At 34.5% G+C, this 18546-nt stretch overlaps 3 protein-coding genes across 7 annotated transcripts; 2 read left to right on the plus strand and 1 right to left on the minus strand.

Annotated features, from left to right (window-relative positions):
- The first annotated feature begins 2861 nt into the window (after nt 1–2861).
- On the plus strand, nt 2862–10915 carry LOC18608526 (Zinc finger C-x8-C-x5-C-x3-H type family protein). Of its 3 annotated transcripts, XM_088803514.1 has the most exons (13): nt 2863–3048; nt 3164–3464; nt 4487–5128; nt 5239–5349; nt 5646–5679; nt 6609–6750; nt 6861–6917; nt 7723–7820; nt 7929–8000; nt 8155–8372; nt 9326–9516; nt 10206–10373; nt 10668–10915. In XM_088803514.1, the coding sequence occupies exons 4-13, from the start codon at nt 5325–5327 to the stop codon at nt 10740–10742; spliced, it is 1080 nt and encodes a 359-aa protein (XP_088659640.1). In that variant the 5' UTR covers nt 2863–3048; nt 3164–3464; nt 4487–5128; nt 5239–5324; the 3' UTR covers nt 10743–10915. The 3 variants fall into 3 exon arrangements, with proteins under 3 accessions (XP_017971266.2, XP_088659640.1, XP_088659641.1); XM_018115777.2 differs by lacking the exon at nt 4487–5128 and having other exon boundaries at nt 2862–3048; XM_088803515.1 differs by lacking the exons at nt 2863–3048; nt 4487–5128 and adding an exon at nt 4390–4465 and having other exon boundaries at nt 3327–3464.
- Nucleotides 10916–11047: 132 nt separating this feature from the next.
- On the plus strand, nt 11048–12573 carry LOC18608527 (uncharacterized). Its single transcript, XM_018115797.2, has 2 exons — nt 11048–11427; nt 11525–12573. The coding sequence occupies exons 1-2, from the start codon at nt 11316–11318 to the stop codon at nt 12475–12477; spliced, it is 1065 nt and encodes a 354-aa protein (XP_017971286.2). The 5' UTR covers nt 11048–11315; the 3' UTR covers nt 12478–12573.
- A 1231-nt stretch (nt 12574–13804) lies between these two features.
- ATXR2 (histone-lysine N-methyltransferase ATXR2) lies at nt 13805–17964 on the minus strand. Of its 3 annotated transcripts, none has more exons than XM_018115772.2 (15): nt 17766–17963; nt 17575–17650; nt 17404–17489; nt 16988–17319; nt 16782–16894; nt 16608–16639; nt 16302–16450; nt 15872–15959; nt 15698–15751; nt 15548–15576; nt 15281–15350; nt 15124–15193; nt 14725–14801; nt 14490–14546; nt 13805–14370 (listed from the first exon to the last, which is right to left on the minus strand). In XM_018115772.2, exons 1-15 carry the CDS (start codon nt 17847–17849, stop codon nt 14260–14262), a joined length of 1428 nt encoding a protein of 475 aa, XP_017971261.2. In that variant the 5' UTR covers nt 17850–17963; the 3' UTR covers nt 13805–14259. The 3 variants fall into 3 exon arrangements, with proteins under 3 accessions (XP_017971261.2, XP_007043339.3, XP_088659639.1); XM_007043277.3 differs by having other exon boundaries at nt 15548–15602; nt 15703–15751; nt 17766–17962; XM_088803513.1 differs by having other exon boundaries at nt 15548–15602; nt 15703–15751; nt 16988–17489; nt 17766–17964.
- Between the last annotated feature and the right edge of the window lie 582 nt (nt 17965–18546).

Raw genomic sequence — 18546 nt, forward strand, 5'->3', positions numbered from 1 at the left:
AAATAAAACAAAAACAAAAATAATACATATATATATAAATAGGAAAATAGATATTCATATAAACTAAAAAAATTGATGAATAGAAAGTATATCTATATATGAAAATGGACATAAGACTATATAAGAAAGGAAAGTATAGTATATCTATGTATGAAAATGGACATAAGACTATATAAGAAAGGAAAAAGTGAAATATCTAAAAATTATTTTCAAGGTGAACAAAGAATAATATGACAAATATAGTGATAGATAAATATGTAGTTGTAAGAAAAATGTATTTAGGTAGATAAAATATATATGTAAAGTAAATAAATATTCAATTACAAATTAATAATAATAATAATAGTGAATTAAAATATAAAAGGAAAATGTTTAGCTATAAGAATAGGTATAAAAATATATAATAATAAAATAAAGAAAAAGAAATAATATTTAGCTAATGGGTAAGAAAGTAAGACATATATGTAGGCAAAATGTATATAATATTACTAATGGAGAGAATATCAAATCATACCAATTATGAGATGTTTATTAGGAACGCGAGAAGTTGCAATTCCTAATGAATTTTTCTAAGTAAAGGATTTCGACTAAGATTCCATTAGTATGATGAGAGGGTTTTAATTTCGAATCATGATGTTTCTTAAATAAATGAAATATATTAACCTATTTACTAATTAAACAAAATATAAAAACAAAAGAAGTAAAGAAATAATGAAGCAAATAAATAAATAATAAAAAAAATAATAAAACTTTCAATAATGGTAAATTTACAGTAGTCAATACAACTAAAAAAGGCAAATATAAAATAGATTAATGAGAAAAGATAAAAAAAATAGTTGGGCAAAAAGAAAATAGGTTAGGCTAATAAAAAAATAGGAAAGAAATTGATTTATAAAAGATATACATAAATAATAATTATGAAATGAGATATTTGGTTTAAAAAGAAATAGTATTTAGATAAATATGAAAATTTATATAGCAAAAATAGATAAATACTTGAATATAATATATATATAATGAAATGAAATAAAAAATATAGTTAGATAAAAATAATAAATATAAAATATTTGTCCATGATATATATGCATACAAAGAAAATTAATAAAAAGAAATTTCAAAGAAATAACAAAAGAGTTGTAGGAAGTTTAATGCACAAATATTGAAATTTATGGTACATCACACCTTATTATTGCATTGCTAAATGTCATGGCATTTAGACGTATTGTATACACGAGTCAAAGCTCTGAGGATGAGACTTTCCAAGGGGGCTTGAGAAGGTGAGTTCCTTCAAAAAATTTCATAGGTGAAAAGACATCCTTAAGTCCCATCAGTATGATGGGAGAGCTTAAAGAATATCTTTAATAAAAGGCTTTCACTCGTAGTAGGATTGCATTCACGAAAATATTATTTTTACTTACAAACGATTGCCCCGATGATGGGATTTACTCGTTAAACTTGCGAAGGTAAGTTTTTCTCGTAATTCCCTAGGTGAGAGAATATCTCCGGATTCTACTAGTATAATGGGCGAATTTGAGAAATATCTTCAATAAAAGGTTTTCGTTCAGCATTATTTGGATTTTGTGCCATGCATTTCATAATTGCATTATGTGCACGTCATACTAGTAAAATCGAATAAAATGTTTTAGCTTGCTAATAAAATAAAGAATAGAATAAATAAACAAAAAATTCTGGAAATATAAGAATAAAATCAATAGTTTAGGCTATAATACGGCAATATATGATTAAATGGTACTGTTCGTAGAATGGGCGTCACGAGGGTACTAATCCTTCATCGTACATAATCGTATTTTCGAACCCAATTCTAAAAATTCACAAACTAGTTTATCATTTTTTTAAGGGATCTAATATCAATTTAAAACTCCGTCGAATAGAACAAATTTAATAGGTCGCACTTAGATAAAAAAGATTGATGATGACTCCTTAAATTTTTCACATCTAGCGGTCGGGTTCTCGAATTTGCACGTTACGACACCCTGGAACATTGTTTTTGGTATGGTTTACCGGTATATTTGGAAATGGAGAAATTTATTTATCTTTGAAGGTAATAAAATCTCCATTGAAGACTAGTTGAGTATAATCAAAAGCATGGCGATGGCAACCTATAATACATGGATAACCCTTTCTTTACAAAGTGGAGGTTTGAATTGACAAGAAGAAAGACTAGTGGGGTGGATATCACCACTAGTCGAATGGAATTAGGACTGCTTTTGCTAGACGAGTCTTGGGAAGCTCAGATGGTACATGGGTAATGGGATATGCACGCAAACAAGGCACATGTTCTACATATCGTGCAGAGTTGTGGGGAGTTTTCCAGGGTCTCCAATTGGATTGGGAGCAAGGCTTTCGCAAATTTAAACTACAGATTGATAATAAGGCAGTAGTTCAATTTCCTAATACTTTATCTGTACATCCTTGCTCTAACCTAGATGTGATTAGAGCAATTAAAGACTTGCTAAGTAGACATTGGGAGGTTAACATAAGTCAAGTTTGTAAGGAGGAGAACAAAGTTGTTGATTTTATGACTAATTTAGGATTTGATTTAAGTCTTGATATTAATTTGTATGATTCTCCAGTAGAGACGACATTTTTACTCTTGAATGATAGGATGGGAGTCTGTATTCCACATTTAATTAATCAATAAATCTTTATTCCCAAAAAAAAATTTCGTAACTCGAAGAGAAAAAAGAGAGGATCAGATTCTTTTATATTTTGCAGCAGAATACTGATGCTAGTAATTTTAAGAAATGGGCCTTCAGCCCAAAAAATGCGGGCTAAACAAAATATTAGATTTCGCACTGTGTTTGTTTTCCCGTAGAAAACCCGCCCAAATCCCAAAGTCCTCTCTACCAAGTCAGCCAGTCGGTCAGCAAGGTCCTAATACTCCTGCCTCGTTCCTCTCTCTCACTCTCGCTCGTCGATCTCGCTCTCTCTTGATAGGGTTCATCTTCTTAACAGCTTCGCAACCTGCCTCACTTCAACCGTATTTTTGGCGTTTAAAACCCCAGAAGCGATAAAATGAGATTAAGAGTAATTTCCATCTTTTCAGAAAGTCGTATTATTTGTTTACCGTTACTACATTAATTCCACATTTTCCACACGGTCATTTGGTTCAACTAACGATTATTTATTACTAATCTTGCAGGAATTGCGACGTTCGCTTTAATTTCAAGCTGCAAATAATCTTTAATAATTAGGAAAAAGTCAACCTAATTTGTACTCTGTTTGCATTTACGCCCCTCCATGTGAAAGAGTCTCGATTATTCAAATCTTGGAGCATCTGTTTAAGTTATTTTTTATATCTCGTACAAATTCAAAAATGTTGGAAAGGAAGCTTTTCAAAACGAAGATGTGCATATTGTATCAGAGAGGACGTTGTTCGCGCCAGAGTTGCTCCTTCGCTCACGGAGATGCTGAGCTCCGCCGTTTCTCCGGTTCTCACGGTGGTAATAGCTTAGCTTTTCCAATTTTTAACCCTAATTTGCTCGTTTCCCCTCGTTTCAGTTATAATTTATTTGTTAAGTTACTTTGTCCATAGTGGCAATAATTTTACTTGCTTTTGAATGTTAGTTTTTGTGTTCTCGCCATATTTGCCTGTGTGAATTTGTTTTGAACTCTTTTTAAGTGTTTTTTTTTTTTTAACTTTATGGAAACTTGTTAGAGAGCGAGTGGAACAGAATAGCAAGCTAGATGTGAATTATTTGTTAATTATCAAAAGTTTACTGAATCTAGTTTAACTAAGCACAAATTCTGGACATTGGAAAACATCGTAAGCAACTTTTGTAATATTTTTCTGCTGACTTAAATAAATCAATTGTAATAAGTAAATACTTATTAGGGACTTAATAGCGTTGTGTGGAGCAATTGGGGCTATTAGTTCTTTTAGTATGTATCTGAAAATGGAACAAGGAAGTAAAAGAGTTTGATGTCTACGAAAGGAGGCTGATGATGAAGTCTACTATGTATTACTGCACACAAATTCTCTGTTGAGTCTTCCTGCTAGCGCGCTGAAACTGTTCTAGACTTCTAGTTGTTTTACTTTCCAGTTCTAGACTTCTAGTTGTTTTACTTTCCTTTTCACCCTTAGTTGATATAAACTTTGAAGCTATCGTACTGGAGAAGCAAAATTTGATTTTGTGTTCCATTTGCCTTGTTGCTTCGTTTTGCTGTTTCTTCTGACTTTGGTGTTTCTTGTTACTTTTTTTAAGTGATTTCATTTTAATGTCTGTTGCTTCCCTCATCTTAAATTCTAATGGGCTTGGTTGCCTATTCTTTGTAACGAATAATTGATTCTGCCTAAGTCAGATCAACTTGGTGTACACATGTGAGTGGAATCCCCGGTTGTTCACACAGTTTTTAAACTTATTTTAGGCATCTTCTGGAGACTTATTTTCGATTATGTCAGCAACCTGGCTGTTTCAGCTTAAATAAAGCATCCACTGACAGGGTTAGTATTGTCTTTCTTCAGAAAGGATTGTGCTGATTGGTAAATCTTAGAGCGGGTTTTGGTATTTTTCCTGCTCAGCTATATCTTGGTTTGTCATTAAGCATCCATGAAACAAAGCAGCATTCATGAAGTTTCCATGATAGGTTTTCTCAGAACATGTGTTCTTACAAATATTGAGATGTGAAGCAGATTTGATGTGCAACTGTCAACTGTCATTTGTCAAAAGTTCTGCAGTTTGTATATTGCTGGAGCATGTGGTGTTTCATAATTCTTTGCTTCTCCTTCAATGACTATGTGAAGGGATTTCTTGAATGGAGAAAGAATGCAATTTTGTTCGGACACTCTCAGAATAGACCTATTTGTATTGCTTATCAGACAAATTATTATTATGTCATATATACGGCTTTGGAGAGAAATCTGCCCTAGCATTCTATTTAGAATGCATATATTTCTTAATGCTGAACAATCAGATGATATGGGACTATGCCGACTATCTTTTTTCCAGTCCTATTATTCGGCGGTTATCTCAATGATATAGGCTCCTATACAGGTTTTCCTTTTCTATTCACATGTGAGGACACTGTTTTTTGTCTCCCCTTTGAAACTGGCAAGAAGGCAGTATTATTGTTCTTTATAATGTTTCTCATATTGTTCCATGTGATGGTAAGCTTAACGCTGGTTTTGTGCTTGGCCCTGTACTTGTTTTAACTGAAACACTTTAATTATGCTAAATGGTCTGTGTTACCAATACTAAGTTTCTTTGTCACTTCCAGGTAAAAGAAACTATCGAGATGGCGACTTGAGGGATAAGCTTGACAGAAAGCTATCTCCAGAGCCAAGTTATTCTCCAGGAAGAGATATGAGAGACCGACGGATATTACGAGGTCAGAAATTTTATCCTTACATGCATATTATTCTCTATTGCTATGTTCTGCTTTACCCTGTCTTCGCCACTTTTCTTATTTCTTGGCTTACAAGTTATGAAATTGAAGTCAATGTGATACATCTTACCTTATTGGTTTGATTAGTTCTGAAAAATTATTTAAAAGTAGCTATATGCCATTATGGTTGGTTTTGCTGATTCTCTCTGTATTTCATTATTATTTCCAATTTTTGCCTCTTTTCTTCTGTTTCCCCTCTGATTGACTTTTTTATGTTCTGATGGAATTTAAAATTGCAGGACGTAGCGCAATGAGGTCCTTTGAAAAAAGGAGGTAATTTAACACATGCCTCTATGGTATCTGATTTGGTATTATATAAACCAATTTAGGAGTTGCTTTTTTGAAAGTTTTCTTTTATTTATATGTTTATTTTTGGTTTATTGATTTATTTTTACTCACCTTGCTTCATTTATCGTGGCAATTTAATTGGAAACTGATCTAAAAGCCAGCATCAATAGGTTTTTAGTCTGGTACTGATATAATTTTGGATCATGATTTGGGGTCATTGCTAACATCAAACTAGTAAAGCTGTAGATGGCGAACTTTGTTTCAGGCTTTGCAACCTATACCTGATGCTTCTTTTTTTGTTTTTGGCCGGTATTCCTGATGCTTATAGTGTAAAATGATAGCTCGGTTGTTGGTATAGTATATCTCTAGCTCTTATAGGTAGCCCTGTTATTAATTAATCTAAACTCCTGCCTTTTACTTTTATTTATATAATTTCAGGGGCTCTTATATTGAGTTTCCTTCTCCTGGTAGGGTTTGCATTAAAAGGATCATGTTACATAACTTAATGTCTACCATATAAACTGAGTGATTGTAGCTGGTTGAACTTGTTTCTAATTGTTCTAGAATATTCTTAAAAGGGGAAAAATGTGAGTTCAGTAGTTAAACTACATCTCCCAGTTAGATGGAGCCCACTGAGATGCAAGGTCTGTTTTTATTCAAATAAGCATGCAAGTCATCCCATATATAGTGTTTCTCTCCTTATTTGAAGGAAGGGAAGTAGGGTGAGTTTTACTAATGAAAGAATTTTAAATTCGGATCTGTGTACCTAGTTCAATGAGACTTTTAGCACTTGTTTTCTATGTATAATGGCTAATCTATTTGTAGTTCTATGCATGTCTCATTTGCTTTTTTATGGTTGTTATCTTCTTGTTTGCACTTAATTCAGTTGAAGATGCTGTGGTCTCCTTTTGCAGTGACAGAAACCGAAAGAAGAAACAACACTTGGATGGACAAAGTGATTTTTCTGAAAGTTTGAAAATTTCGAACAAGATTGAAGATCTGGTTATAGAAGGGAGAAACATATCCTCTACTCCCAAAAATATTCTTGAGGATCAGGTTTAATGATTTTGGTCTAAACTTAATTTTGGTTTATCGTTTTCCCACTGTCCGATCTATTGACACCCCCCCTGCTCCCCCTTCTTTTCATTTTTTTTAACTATGTGCAGTTGAAAGAAGTTCACTTGGATATTAACACACTTATTCATCACAAGCACAAATTAGAGGTCAGTTAATTTTTACCTACTTAACAAAACAAAAAAAGTGAATCTTTACCTAGCTGCTTTGCTTATTGGTTGCAGTCATGATGGGTTTTTGCTAGTAAGCATGCGGACACATATGCTCAATTGCATCCATGCATGTGAATGGGCATACACCTTCACATGTGACAATGAAGCTTTGTCTCATTAATTTTTACCTTTTATGTTCTAACTTGCTAATATAGATTTTATTTGCTTACTCCATGAAGGACTTGATTCATCTGTGGAAAATTGTTTGGCCTGTACTTCGAATCTGGAAACTGCAGAATCGAAATAATCAAGTTTTATTTTGCTTGTTTGCTTCATTCTGCCCCCCACCTTTTTTTAGTCAAATGGTTGGCCTCAACACCCCCCATTTCTTTGGCCTCCTGAAAAGTAATAGATTGGACTTTTTATAGCATGTCAATATCGTTAAGGCCTGATATATCAACATAATTGCATAGATTTCTCTGCAGGCATTGATTTGTTTTATTGAGAAATAGATCTTCAATGTATTTTGTAAAGGAAGAGGGCATACATGACCAAGAAAAGGCAACTAGAATAGTATTTTAATCTTCTTGATTATTAATTATTTCAGTAGCCAGCTCCAGACAGTCAGGTTGAACAGCCAAGCTATTTAATGATGCTCAAAAGATGATCTGTCCTGTTTTGCCTTGTAATTGATATGATAATGGCTTTCTTCGCCCCTCTAAAATCAATAATTCTTTTTCATCTTTGGCATGTTTGAAAGATGGATTTTAGTTGTGTAATTTGATGCTTGATTCTACCATAGATCTTTGTGGAAGAGAAAATTCAAGAAGCAGGTACTCTTACTTCGCAAATTGAGGAGCTTCGTTCTCAATTAGAAAAGGAGAAAGAGGAGTGTAAAAGGTAATCAAGAGTCAGGACTGTAATGATAGAGACATGCTATGCTTAACTGTTCCTTGTGGATGGATGATCCCTCTCTTACCCGTTTTCTATGAACTTTTAAATATTCAGGGTTACTTCAAGAATCAAGAAGTTTGTCAAAGCACACAATCGTTGCTCGCACATAGGAGATGAACTGAAGAGGTAAGTTTTTATTTTATAATATCATCTTAGTCTGATATGTTAGCTTAATTGCAATTGATACATCATATCTTTTTTCTGATTCTGAAATTTGAAGTAGTGCTTGTTGATGTTTGGTAGGTTATATCGTTTATTTGTTTTTTATGTAATTTTGTAGATCTCAAGCTCGTTTGGAGAAGTTGGGAGAACAGCTTGGCTTAAATATTTCTGGAACCAGTGGCAATGAAGAGAATTCCAACATCAACATTGTAAGTGAGGGTGAGACTACTGGCTATCATATGTCCTATCCACAGAATGAGATGAGGAGTAATTCTTCTCTGAGCAAGAAGAAGCTGTGTGCCAACCAGGACATCACTGAAGAGCCCATTCCTGATGGTACTTTGTTTGATATATCTGCATGTATTGTTGTGTGGAATTTAGAATCTACAAAAATTCAATTTCTTCTTAATCCCTGCAATGTGTATTACTTAATTATTTCCGTGTATATCGAAGTTGTAACTTTTAATTGTAGCCTGTAGGCCTCATATCTTAATTGAGATATAAATAGGATTTTTATCTGAAAATTAATGTGAGCTGACCTTATAAATATCCTTCATGGAAGATATGGAAGACACATGCATGTAGAACTCTAACTGACTTATATGATGACATGACCAGTAAATCATAGGAAAAAGTTCTCTATTACTACTGTTTTGCTCTTAAGCTGAAGTTGTTTTGAGCAATGCATTTGAAGTACTAGCTTGTTCAAAGTGATGGAATATCGCTTATGCATGATAAGCTCAATGTTCTTTCAACATTAGGTTAGTAGTCAAATGTTCAATCTAATATCACTGTGTAAAATCATTTTTTCACGCTCATTTATTGCATGAGTATCCTTTTCTCTTGATTGGTTATTGGTATAAAGAAAAGCATCAGTTAACCTGTCAATAGTTAAAGCTATCTATCATTCTGTGGTATTGGGTTACAGAATTGGTTGCAACAATTTTACCAGCCATGTACATGTTGCCTCTTTTCCAACATCTGTTCAAGTTTATAGGAGATTTTATCTTATTTGGACTTATTGGAAAGGAGCCCTAACATTGCCTTGCTTCATTTTACTCAGTGATGCTAGTTTCCTAATATGTTGAATCCAAACTCTCGGTATATTCTAGAAACTAAAGTAGACCTTGATGGTTTTGCTAAATCTTTTACTATAGAGTAGATACATGCTTTTTCCAAAACCTTTCAAAATCAATTTTATTTTCCCATTGTTTTTATGTGGGATATTATGTTTGCATTGTGTCTTTTATGCTGACCCATTTATTGTATTATTGCTGTTCTAATCTAAGGTAAAGGGCATGAGGCAGAAACTACCCGATTGGGAAAGCGGTCTCGATGGAGTGAACACCCTACTCAATCAAATATAGACAAGGAAAATGGGTCACTGAACAATGGAAACAGCAGTCTTGTGCCCTTGGCTAGTACCGAGAAACTGAGGAGAGGAAAGAAAGTCGCAGTTAGCATGTCTATTGAAGATAAGGTGCTCTTTTCCTATTCAGCTATTTATCTATGTATGCGGCAGGGAATAATCACAAGGTTTCTTTTCCTTTTTTATCTTCTTACAAGGTGTCTGCTTAAATGCAGTCTTAGCTGCACAGTTAAAACCTGTCTGACAGATGCCTGAATTATAATTTAATATTGCCTTTGTTAATGGAAGTATATGGTAAACGATAAATGATAAGAGTGCAAAAAACTGCTAAAAGAGAGGAAGACAGATTCAAATTTAGCTATGTGAGGTCATATTCGATAACTTGTTGGTGAGGTCATATTTGATAACTTGTTGGTTGTATTTAATTCGTAACAATAAATTTTTGGCTGGAACAATTTTACTGTCCTCTTACAAGATAAATCAGTGTGAATATCTCTCATTCTTAAAACTCCACCTCTTCCCTCTAGAGGAGGATGAGCATTTTGCCTAGATTTCTTTGGGAACTTCATCTATTTCTGAAACCAATTATTTTGGAATAATCTGTCTGTCAGACCAAGTAGAAAATTGCATAATGAAGGAACTGCACCCTATTTTTACATTACAACATGTGTATGCAAATGTTCCTGCTTATGCATGTGGATGAATGCAGGGAGGGGGGGGGGGGGGGGGGGGGGGGGGGGGGCACTAATAGGAACCTATTTAAGTAGAGAGTTTTGACCCTTTGCCATGTAATTTTGCAGTTGAAGAGTGCACATGCTGGTCTTTCATTGCCTTTAACAAGCATGGCTGCTAATGCAGTTGATGATGATGAAGTATTGGAAATTGACGAGGAGGAGAAGGTTGAGGTCTCAGGTTTGCCATTTTTACTTCCCCTGCCTCCACCAATCCTCCAAAATAGTTACTCAGAGGTTAGTTAAATTTTATTGCGCATTGCCTATTCTGCCTATGGATTTTACAGCACGTGCTTAGTATTTTACTCTTGTTATCATAACCTTCCTCTTTTTATTGGATAATTGAAAATTTTAACCCCCATTTTCTGCAAAGTTCCATGTTAACTGGAGTACAGGAAATCTGCTTTAAGCCTTAATCTGATAGTGGCACTCTTGTTATTGTTCTTATCAAGAACCTCGAGTTATTGTTATTGTTGTTTTTTAATTTTTATTTTTGGGGGGGCTCTGATATTGGATGCCTGTGACATGCAGTATGAGGATAAAGATCAGAATGTAGATATTGACGAGGGACTGGAGGAAGCGATGGTGCATGTGGATATCCTTTGATATTTGAATTGGTTGCTGTAGCTTTATACTATATTGCTGGCTGGTATCTTTCCTATTAGGTTCACTTCAGAGTCGGTGGAACCAGATATTTTCGAGTTCCAATGTCAATGTGTATATATATATATATCTCTCTCTCTGAATTATGTTAAAGCTGCGATTTGCTTTTGCTTTTACTTTTGTTCTTTTATCCAATTTCATGAGGAGGCATGAGCTTGATAGAATTTAAAATCAAATAACTTGAGCTGTGAAGAAATTGGGTGGAGTCAAAAGCTTTAGCGAAGCGTCGGTATGATTCCTAGTATTAATTTTAGGGCAAACAAAGAACTTGTACGTTATTTGTAAAACAAGTAAGACTTTAGACAATGTCAGAGGAAATTGAAGCCCTTCTAACATCACAAAACCAAAGCGGTCGACAAAGAATACTGTGGCTATTAAGAAATTTGCGGCTATCATGCCATATAAATATGTAGAAATCGTACGCGAAGAATCACATTTCCATCCAAAGGCATCAATTCGAAAATCCCAAAGCATCAGTTCCTACGTAGTAAACAAACCGAACAAGATATAGAGAAAATGGCGGGGAGAACACGAACTAACTTGTCTGTTACTGTTTATGAGGATTTCCAGCCCATATGGGAACAGAAGGAAGAGCAAGCAGCAAATATTCTACTTGTTCATCTTCCAGGTTTGTTCTCTGAAACATGTTGTTTTGTATTGAATAATTTTTACAGGGAAACAAGTTTTCCGGTGTGATTTATTTGTCTTTGTTTTCCATTTTACAGGTTTTGACAAGGAGCAAATTATCGTCACCTATGTTGACTCCTCCCGTACGATCAAATTGCAGGCAGAACGATCACTTGAGAAGAACAAACGAAGTCGTGTCAACCAGGCCTTGCCTGTTCCACAAAACTGTGTCGTAGGTAAAATTCAAGGCAGTTTTCGGAATGGCGTTCTTACCATCACAATGCCAAAGCAGACAATTACTCAACCCAGTTCTGTAGACGATGCAAAAACCACCAAAGAAACTACACCTCCAAAGGCCACCAGGGACCAAAAGGCCATGAAGGACCCAAAAGAAACTACTGCTCCCAAACCTGCGTCAACTTCAACATCTGGTTTTGAAAAACCAAGAGACGAAAAATCACCGCCTCCGCAAACCCCGCAAAAAGCCAAAACCGAGCCTAAAACACCGAAGGGTCCTAAAATTATTCCTTCAAGAGCTGCTCCGAGTCCATCCACTCTGGGTGAAAGACAGGCTAATGGGAAGAAGGTCGATACTTTGCAGCCTTCGAAGCAACAAGAAGAAACACAAAAGCAAGTTGCTCCGACTGCAACTACCACAAAGCAGCCCGAAGAAAAGAGTGCTGCAGGCTCTACAGCTGAAATGGTTGAGAAAACGGGGGAAAGTAAAATTGGGTTACCGAAAGTGGCCAAAGAAAAGAAAGATTCTGCCATGTCCGGAAGCAATATTCCGAATCTTTCGTTGAAAAAGAAGAAAGATAATAAAGGTGCTGGTGTGGCGGAAGGGAAGGCCAAGGAGGGTGGTAGCTTCATGGCAAAAGCCAAGGAAATGAAAGGTATGGACACCCTAATGAAGAGCGTAAAGAGACTTGCCACGGAGGATTATGAAGAGAGGCAGATGCTGATTAATATAGGGGTCTCTGTTTTGGTGATTGTAGCACTTGGGGCCTACATCACCTACGCCTATCGCTCATCTGGAAAATCCAAGCGCTAGTGCTACGTAGATAAAGGGTTTCTGATCAATGCATCCATGTACTTTTAAGGAATCTGTCTTACATTTTTATATACCATTATTCCTTAAACATCTTAATTTGATTCTTTTCTCTTCAATTTCAATAAAGTTTTTCATAGGGACACGGATGCTTATCTGGGTAAAAGTCGAATGTATTATCCTTCCAAGCTAGCTAGGCATGGGATAGGCACCGGTAAGGGCGGAGTTAGCCAAATTTTATTGAGAGGGGAGAAGATAAATACAGTTGAATAAGAGTTAAAAATTTAAAAAAATTAATATGTTAATTCGATCAATAATAAAAATATTAATAATAAAATATAAAATTAAATATATGATTATTTTCAAATAGTATCAAAAATTTTTTTATATCTAAAGTAGTAAGTCAATAAACTTACAAAATGTTTATATTAAGCCAATAAATATAATAAAGTAAAGAAAAAATTTTATTCACCAACATTCAATACGAGATTAATACTAAATCAACAACTAAATACATTTCTTTCTATTGATCAACTAACATACATCAATTAAACAGCTTTTCAACAATTAAACAAACTAAATACATACAACATCATATCACAACTAACATTTTTACAACAAGTCCATTGCATGCTCAAATTTTTGACAATGTTCCATTGTAGTCTCAACTTCAATTTGCATTTAACTTTTGATTTTGAATATATTTCTTCTCATGTCAATATCTTCATATTGTTGGAATGCACATTGCCATTAACCATGTTTGGATGCCATCTTTGAAAAAAATTCACATTTTCTCTCTTCACAAATAAAATAGAGTTTTATATATATAAATTCTGATGCTCTAACAGCAGTTATTGGACTATATTGACAATATTTGTTTTGGAATTGAAACTCATAGTCTAGTGTATTATTGCTTGAAAAAGTGTTGAATGTTTTCTTTAGAAAATAAAATTTATAAATAAGATTTATATTATCAAAAATATAAATAAAAATAAGGAAAATACCTAAGATAGAAGACAACTAAGCTTCAAAATCATATACGTTTTGAACTGGCTTTAAAGCAACCAAACTTCATTTTCTAACAATCAAAGCAAGCATCCAAAAATTTTAAGAGTTGGGAAAGCTAAAAATTGAAACAAGAAAGAAAGCAACGAAATCTCTTTATTTAGCTTGTTTAGATTTTGGGTTTGAAGTGTTAAATCTATCCATGTTACTTCTTTGATCGTTATTTTTTTTTAAAAAAATTATTTCTTTGATCGTTATTAAATAAATAAAAACATATTATTGAAGATAGAATGCCTATTTTTAATACTAATAGACTAAAAATGAATTAAGGTGAATGCGCCTTTCTACTTGCTATATCTACAATCACTGTTGAGTTACATTCTCAAAAGAGTTACTTCCTCCGCACAATTCCAAAAAGCCAATCTAAACCTTTCCAACCATTAAGGCCGCTATGTAAGGAAAAAGTTTTTAAGTTTCTTGGCTTCACTACACGCAGAAGAATCAATGGACAGAACAAGAAAAATCAAGATACAGCCTAGCCCAGTACCTTCGGTACTTTCATGTTATATTAAAATTAATTGAAAGAAACGGTAGAAAACTGGTTTTAAAATACAGCTTCAGTTGATCTCTGAGCATCTCCCATTCTAAAGACATCAATCTAAAGAGGACCAGCTCCCTCTATGGCTTCATGTACTGAATATTTCTCATAGCCATGCTTATAGCCTTTGTTATGTAGTGCTATAAACCAGCCACTTCATTGGCATTTTGGCAATGTGATGACTAGGGTTCTTCCTCCAAGCACCTGGTGCACCTGCACCTAAAACCATAATCTGCTAGTAGTGCTTGTCTCTCTTCAAATGGAAGGTCCTCGTCTATGTATGAAATCGTCACCTGAAAATGCCATTCATGCCATTTTTGTTCTCATTAAGATTTTACAGCCAACTCTTAATTTTTTTTTTTTTGAAAATTAAGCTAACTCTTAATTAACAAACCAAGAAACGAATATATACCTCTTCCCCCTTGCAAATAGGCCTGAGTGCAATAATTGTTGCTTGGCCGTCTCTATCCTGAAATTGGAAATATAAACAAAGATAAGGGTCCAATGCATGAAGCAATTTCGTACAAAAAAGAAGCACAAACCTACATGTGTCTGTGTAAAGAATGAATAAACTGAACCTACACGTTCACTGACAACCAGAACAAGCGTTGTAGATTTTTTTATATATTATTATAAGATGAACGTACCTCCTCTCTTTTGAATGCTTTTGCATTAGGACAACAAGAATGGTTCATGCAACTCTGCAAAGGAAAGAATGCAGTACCTAAAGAAAATTTTAAAAGTAAACAATTAATCACTACATAATTATATACAGATGGCATAAAAAAATAATATGTCAGATGCAGAAATTTCTACCCATAGGCAGGTATAAACATTCTCTGATAAAGAATTACTTGCATGCATCAACGAACAATAGAATTCAGCTAAAAGGGACACCAACAACAAAACAGGAAGCATGAGAAACCAGCAGCATTATTCAGTATCTTATGAGGGACACCCACTTTAGCTGTATTAGTATGATAGCTTATTCTGCTAATATTTAAATAGTAAAATGAAAAAACAAATTCTGCCCATATAAATTATACCTTGGCAACAAACAGAATAGTCATCACCAAGAGCATCTAGATATGGTTGTGTAATTCTCTCAGCTTCTTTCTGCCATGAATGAGATAGGAAATGGCACCAGAAATTTATATTGCACAGAAAATTATTACTTTGAAAAACAAGGGCATGTGTTCTAACCTTTTCAGGATATGCAAGATCATCAATGTACAAAAAATAATCCTCCACTGGAGATGGTACAACCAGATCACTGTTACAGATGGAACTCCAAATCATTACTTAAAAGCCCCAAGCAAATCAGAAATATAATTAACATGCAACATAATCCATGTTATGAAGCATAAATGCAAGTTTATTTCCAAGGCTAAACCACACTACCACTGCTATACTATTACTATGCACAAACTCTGCAACAAAAAAAAGTGAAACAGGTGATATGGAACTTACAGATTATTGAGCTCGAACATGCCAATAATATGCCCATAGATTTCAAGGGAGAATACTTGGTAAGGTTAAGGACTTGATTTTATAAACTTTATGTAAGAGCAACATTACTTGGGACATAACTATAGCAATTGCCTTGATGCACATGGATAGGATACGTGGCTCACATTCCTTGTCAAAAATGGCTTCCTTGAGGAAATGAAGTGACTGAAAATGTTCAAAATAACCTGTCAAGATATGACTTTAAAGAGCACAAATAATTAGAAAGACTACTAAATCTGCCTTTTCTTTTCATGTTACATGCACACCTATAAAGGGAAATCTTACCGTGAATGCAAGCTCCCTTATCTGCATCCTAAATGCGGCTTCATCAGATCCATCAATGTCACCTGGCAATGCAATACAGTCCCACCACCTATGGTGTAGAAAAAGTCAGTGATCCTCTTTACGTACAAAGTATTAAAATGCATTACAATCCATACACCAATCCTTTTTTCTGTAGAAAAAAATATAACGAATTGAGATATTGAAATAATGGGCAACAGGCCAAACATCAGAATGCGTCGTGTGACACTGACATAACATGTATAAAGGTCTAGAGTTAACATATATTCATTTGAGAGAAATGAATCATGCTCCAAATACATAAACCTCCCTGGGGAGATGCTTAGTCCCGATGTTATAAATCCAAGGTACCAAAATTGGTAGGAAGCTTTTCCTAGGCATTATATAGGTACACGATGCCAAAGATAGTTACCTTCTCTTATGTCCAATTGATATTGGCTTCCATGCCTCCACAAGTAACGATAGATCAGAAGTTCCTAAGATACTTGGTGCAGTATTCTCCTGTTTTTTTAGATGAGAGGCTTTCACCTTCCGATACCTTAAAATGGTGAAAGAAATTGCCTGAAAATGGAAGCCAAGGAAATATTTCCAAAGATGCTCAAGATAAAGTGAACATGTTAAGCACCCTAGTTGGTACTCCAATGACAGAAATGTATGATGTATGAATGATGCATACCAAAACCTAAAGATAAAATGGAAAAGTTAACAGCAGTAGTACCTTGGCAGCAAGGAGGAAAATGTCATTTGTTTCTGAGAAAGTTAAAAAGAAGAAAACAAGTTATAGACAGGATAATGGGGAATGAAGGTAACAAATAACATAAGGAAATGGAAAGTTCCCAAGGAAAAGACATAATTGTCTTAGCATTAATAACATACAGTGTCAAAGATTTACCATTGGCATGCTGTATGAATTTTAAAAGTGCCTCTCTGGAAAGGGACTCTGATTTCTCCCCAGTGCAAAGTAAAGAATGAAACGACTCCCAATCAGCCTCCGCACACGATTTGCTACATCATTTTAAAAAATTGATATCTATTAAAAATTAAAAATGTTAGTGACCAAAAAAAAAAAAAAAAAGGAAAAAGGCAACTTTCCCATACCTACAATAAAAAGCTTCTTCGCATCCTCCGGGGCATGAAACAACAGAAGGCAAGGGAAACTTGTTCGAGTAAGGCAATGACAATTCACCATTCATTAACGCTTCCAGGGCCATTTTAGGCAAAGAATTAGTACTAATGGAACTGCTGGAAGCTCCATTTTCAGAATTATGGTGATTTTCAACATAATGATTGTCTTGGTCTTCATCGGATAAATCGTTTTCACATCCATGATGTTGAGAAACTCCTAGAGTTTTCAAATACAGTTTCCGCCCGATTTGTTGCTCTATTGAACCGATGAATTTGAAACAATAACTGCAAACTAAACAGTCAATCTGCAAATTGGAAAAGAGAAAGAATGGTACGCCATCAAACAGGAATTTCCTCAAAAACAAATGTAAGTAATATATTAAAATGACCTTGTTTGAAGGATGCTGAGCCCCAACAAGCATTTGATCCCTTAAGATAAGTTGTTCCTCCTCAAAGTCCGTTTCAGCAAATACACCTACGGAACAAATTACTCCATTATGACTTCATACGTTTACAAAATGTACTAATTAATGGAAAAATAATATAACAAAAATTTGTACCTTTTCCAAATTCGCCGTCTTGTTTCACTTTGATGCCATGGCATTGCCGTTTTGAAATAAGCCGCTCGAAATACTCCTGCGTTTCATAAGGTACACAAACGAAAATGGTTTTTATTTTTTTTTTCTTTTCAAGGGGTTGAGTAAGTCAGAAGAGAAGAAGGAAAAAGGAAAAGGGTAGAGAGAGTGCCTGCCTGAATATGGAGAGGAGAGGGAGGCTGGAGAAGAGCGGAGATTTGATGAGAGCAGCGTTGATCGATTGGGCAAATGGATTCCATTGCTTTGCTCTGCTGCTGCCGACTGCTACCTCAACTTCTAACAACTAGAAGAAGCAGACGATTCAACCCAGGGCTGGTTTTATATTTGCCGAATCAAGAGCGTGACTACCGTGGTCTTGTTACTTTTTTTTTCCCTTCTATTTCAAATTTGAAGTTTTTTTTTTTAAAAAAATCCTGCATCAATTAATAGATTAAATTTTTATATGCAATCGAATTATTTTCAAACTTGAATAGCGTAATAATAAGAAACCAATCTATAATTGATTACCATCTTTTAATTGAATAAATTGATACTGGTCAACATTTGTTTGACCCAGGGTTTGATAACTTTAAATATGCATGACTTATATTATGAGATCTAACACATTTATTTTTTCTGATTTGAATAACTAAAACTAAACAATCTATCCATTGAAGATTTGATCGAAAAGAATGTGTCGCATGTAGAGTGGCCAGAATGCTTTCCTAATTGTCGGAGTTTTGATATTCTTATATGTTATAGTTATTAGCATTTGGCTGTATGCTAAGTCTGTCATACTGAATTTTGCAGTTTCCTTTTTTCCCAATAACGGGGAGTTATTCATGTACCACCATATTCCTAGAAAATACATGGCCTTCAAATTCCGTGTTCGCCAATTTTAGTATCTAATCGCGTGTCACCAACTCATCCCAATCAATCGATTAAACAAATAATCCG

This window comes from Theobroma cacao, chromosome 2 (assembly GCF_053813885.1).
Source record: "Theobroma cacao isolate CCN51 chromosome 2, ASM5381388v1, whole genome shotgun sequence".
NCBI lineage: Eukaryota > Viridiplantae > Streptophyta > Magnoliopsida > Malvales > Malvaceae > Theobroma > Theobroma cacao.

What these genes read in the sequence shown, in the direction of transcription:
- ATXR2 (XM_088803513.1), bottom strand. Translation starts at nt 17,849, where the DNA reads ATGGAATCCATTTGCCCAATCGATCAACGCTGCTCTCATCAAATCTCC. An exon ending in CCTCTCCTCTCCATATTCAG is followed by an intron (nt 17,651 to 17,765) that starts GCAGGCACTCTC and finishes TATGAAACGCAG; the next exon opens with GAGTATTTCGAGCGGCTTAT. An exon ending in AGACGGCGAATTTGGAAAAG is followed by an intron (nt 17,490 to 17,574) that starts GTACAAATTTTT and finishes TTTGTTCCGTAG; the next exon opens with GTGTATTTGCTGAAACGGAC.
- LOC18608527 (XM_018115797.2), top strand. Translation starts at nt 11,316, where the DNA reads ATGGCGGGGAGAACACGAACTAACTTGTCTGTTACTGTTTATGAGGAT. An exon ending in TCTACTTGTTCATCTTCCAG is followed by an intron (nt 11,428 to 11,524) that starts GTTTGTTCTCTG and finishes TCCATTTTACAG; the next exon opens with GTTTTGACAAGGAGCAAATT.
- LOC18608526 (XM_018115777.2), top strand. Translation starts at nt 3,338, where the DNA reads ATGTTGGAAAGGAAGCTTTTCAAAACGAAGATGTGCATATTGTATCAG. An exon ending in GAGAAAGAGGAGTGTAAAAG is followed by an intron (nt 7,821 to 7,928) that starts GTAATCAAGAGT and finishes TTAAATATTCAG; the next exon opens with GGTTACTTCAAGAATCAAGA. An exon ending in TCCAAAATAGTTACTCAGAG is followed by an intron (nt 10,374 to 10,667) that starts GTTAGTTAAATT and finishes TGTGACATGCAG; the next exon opens with TATGAGGATAAAGATCAGAA.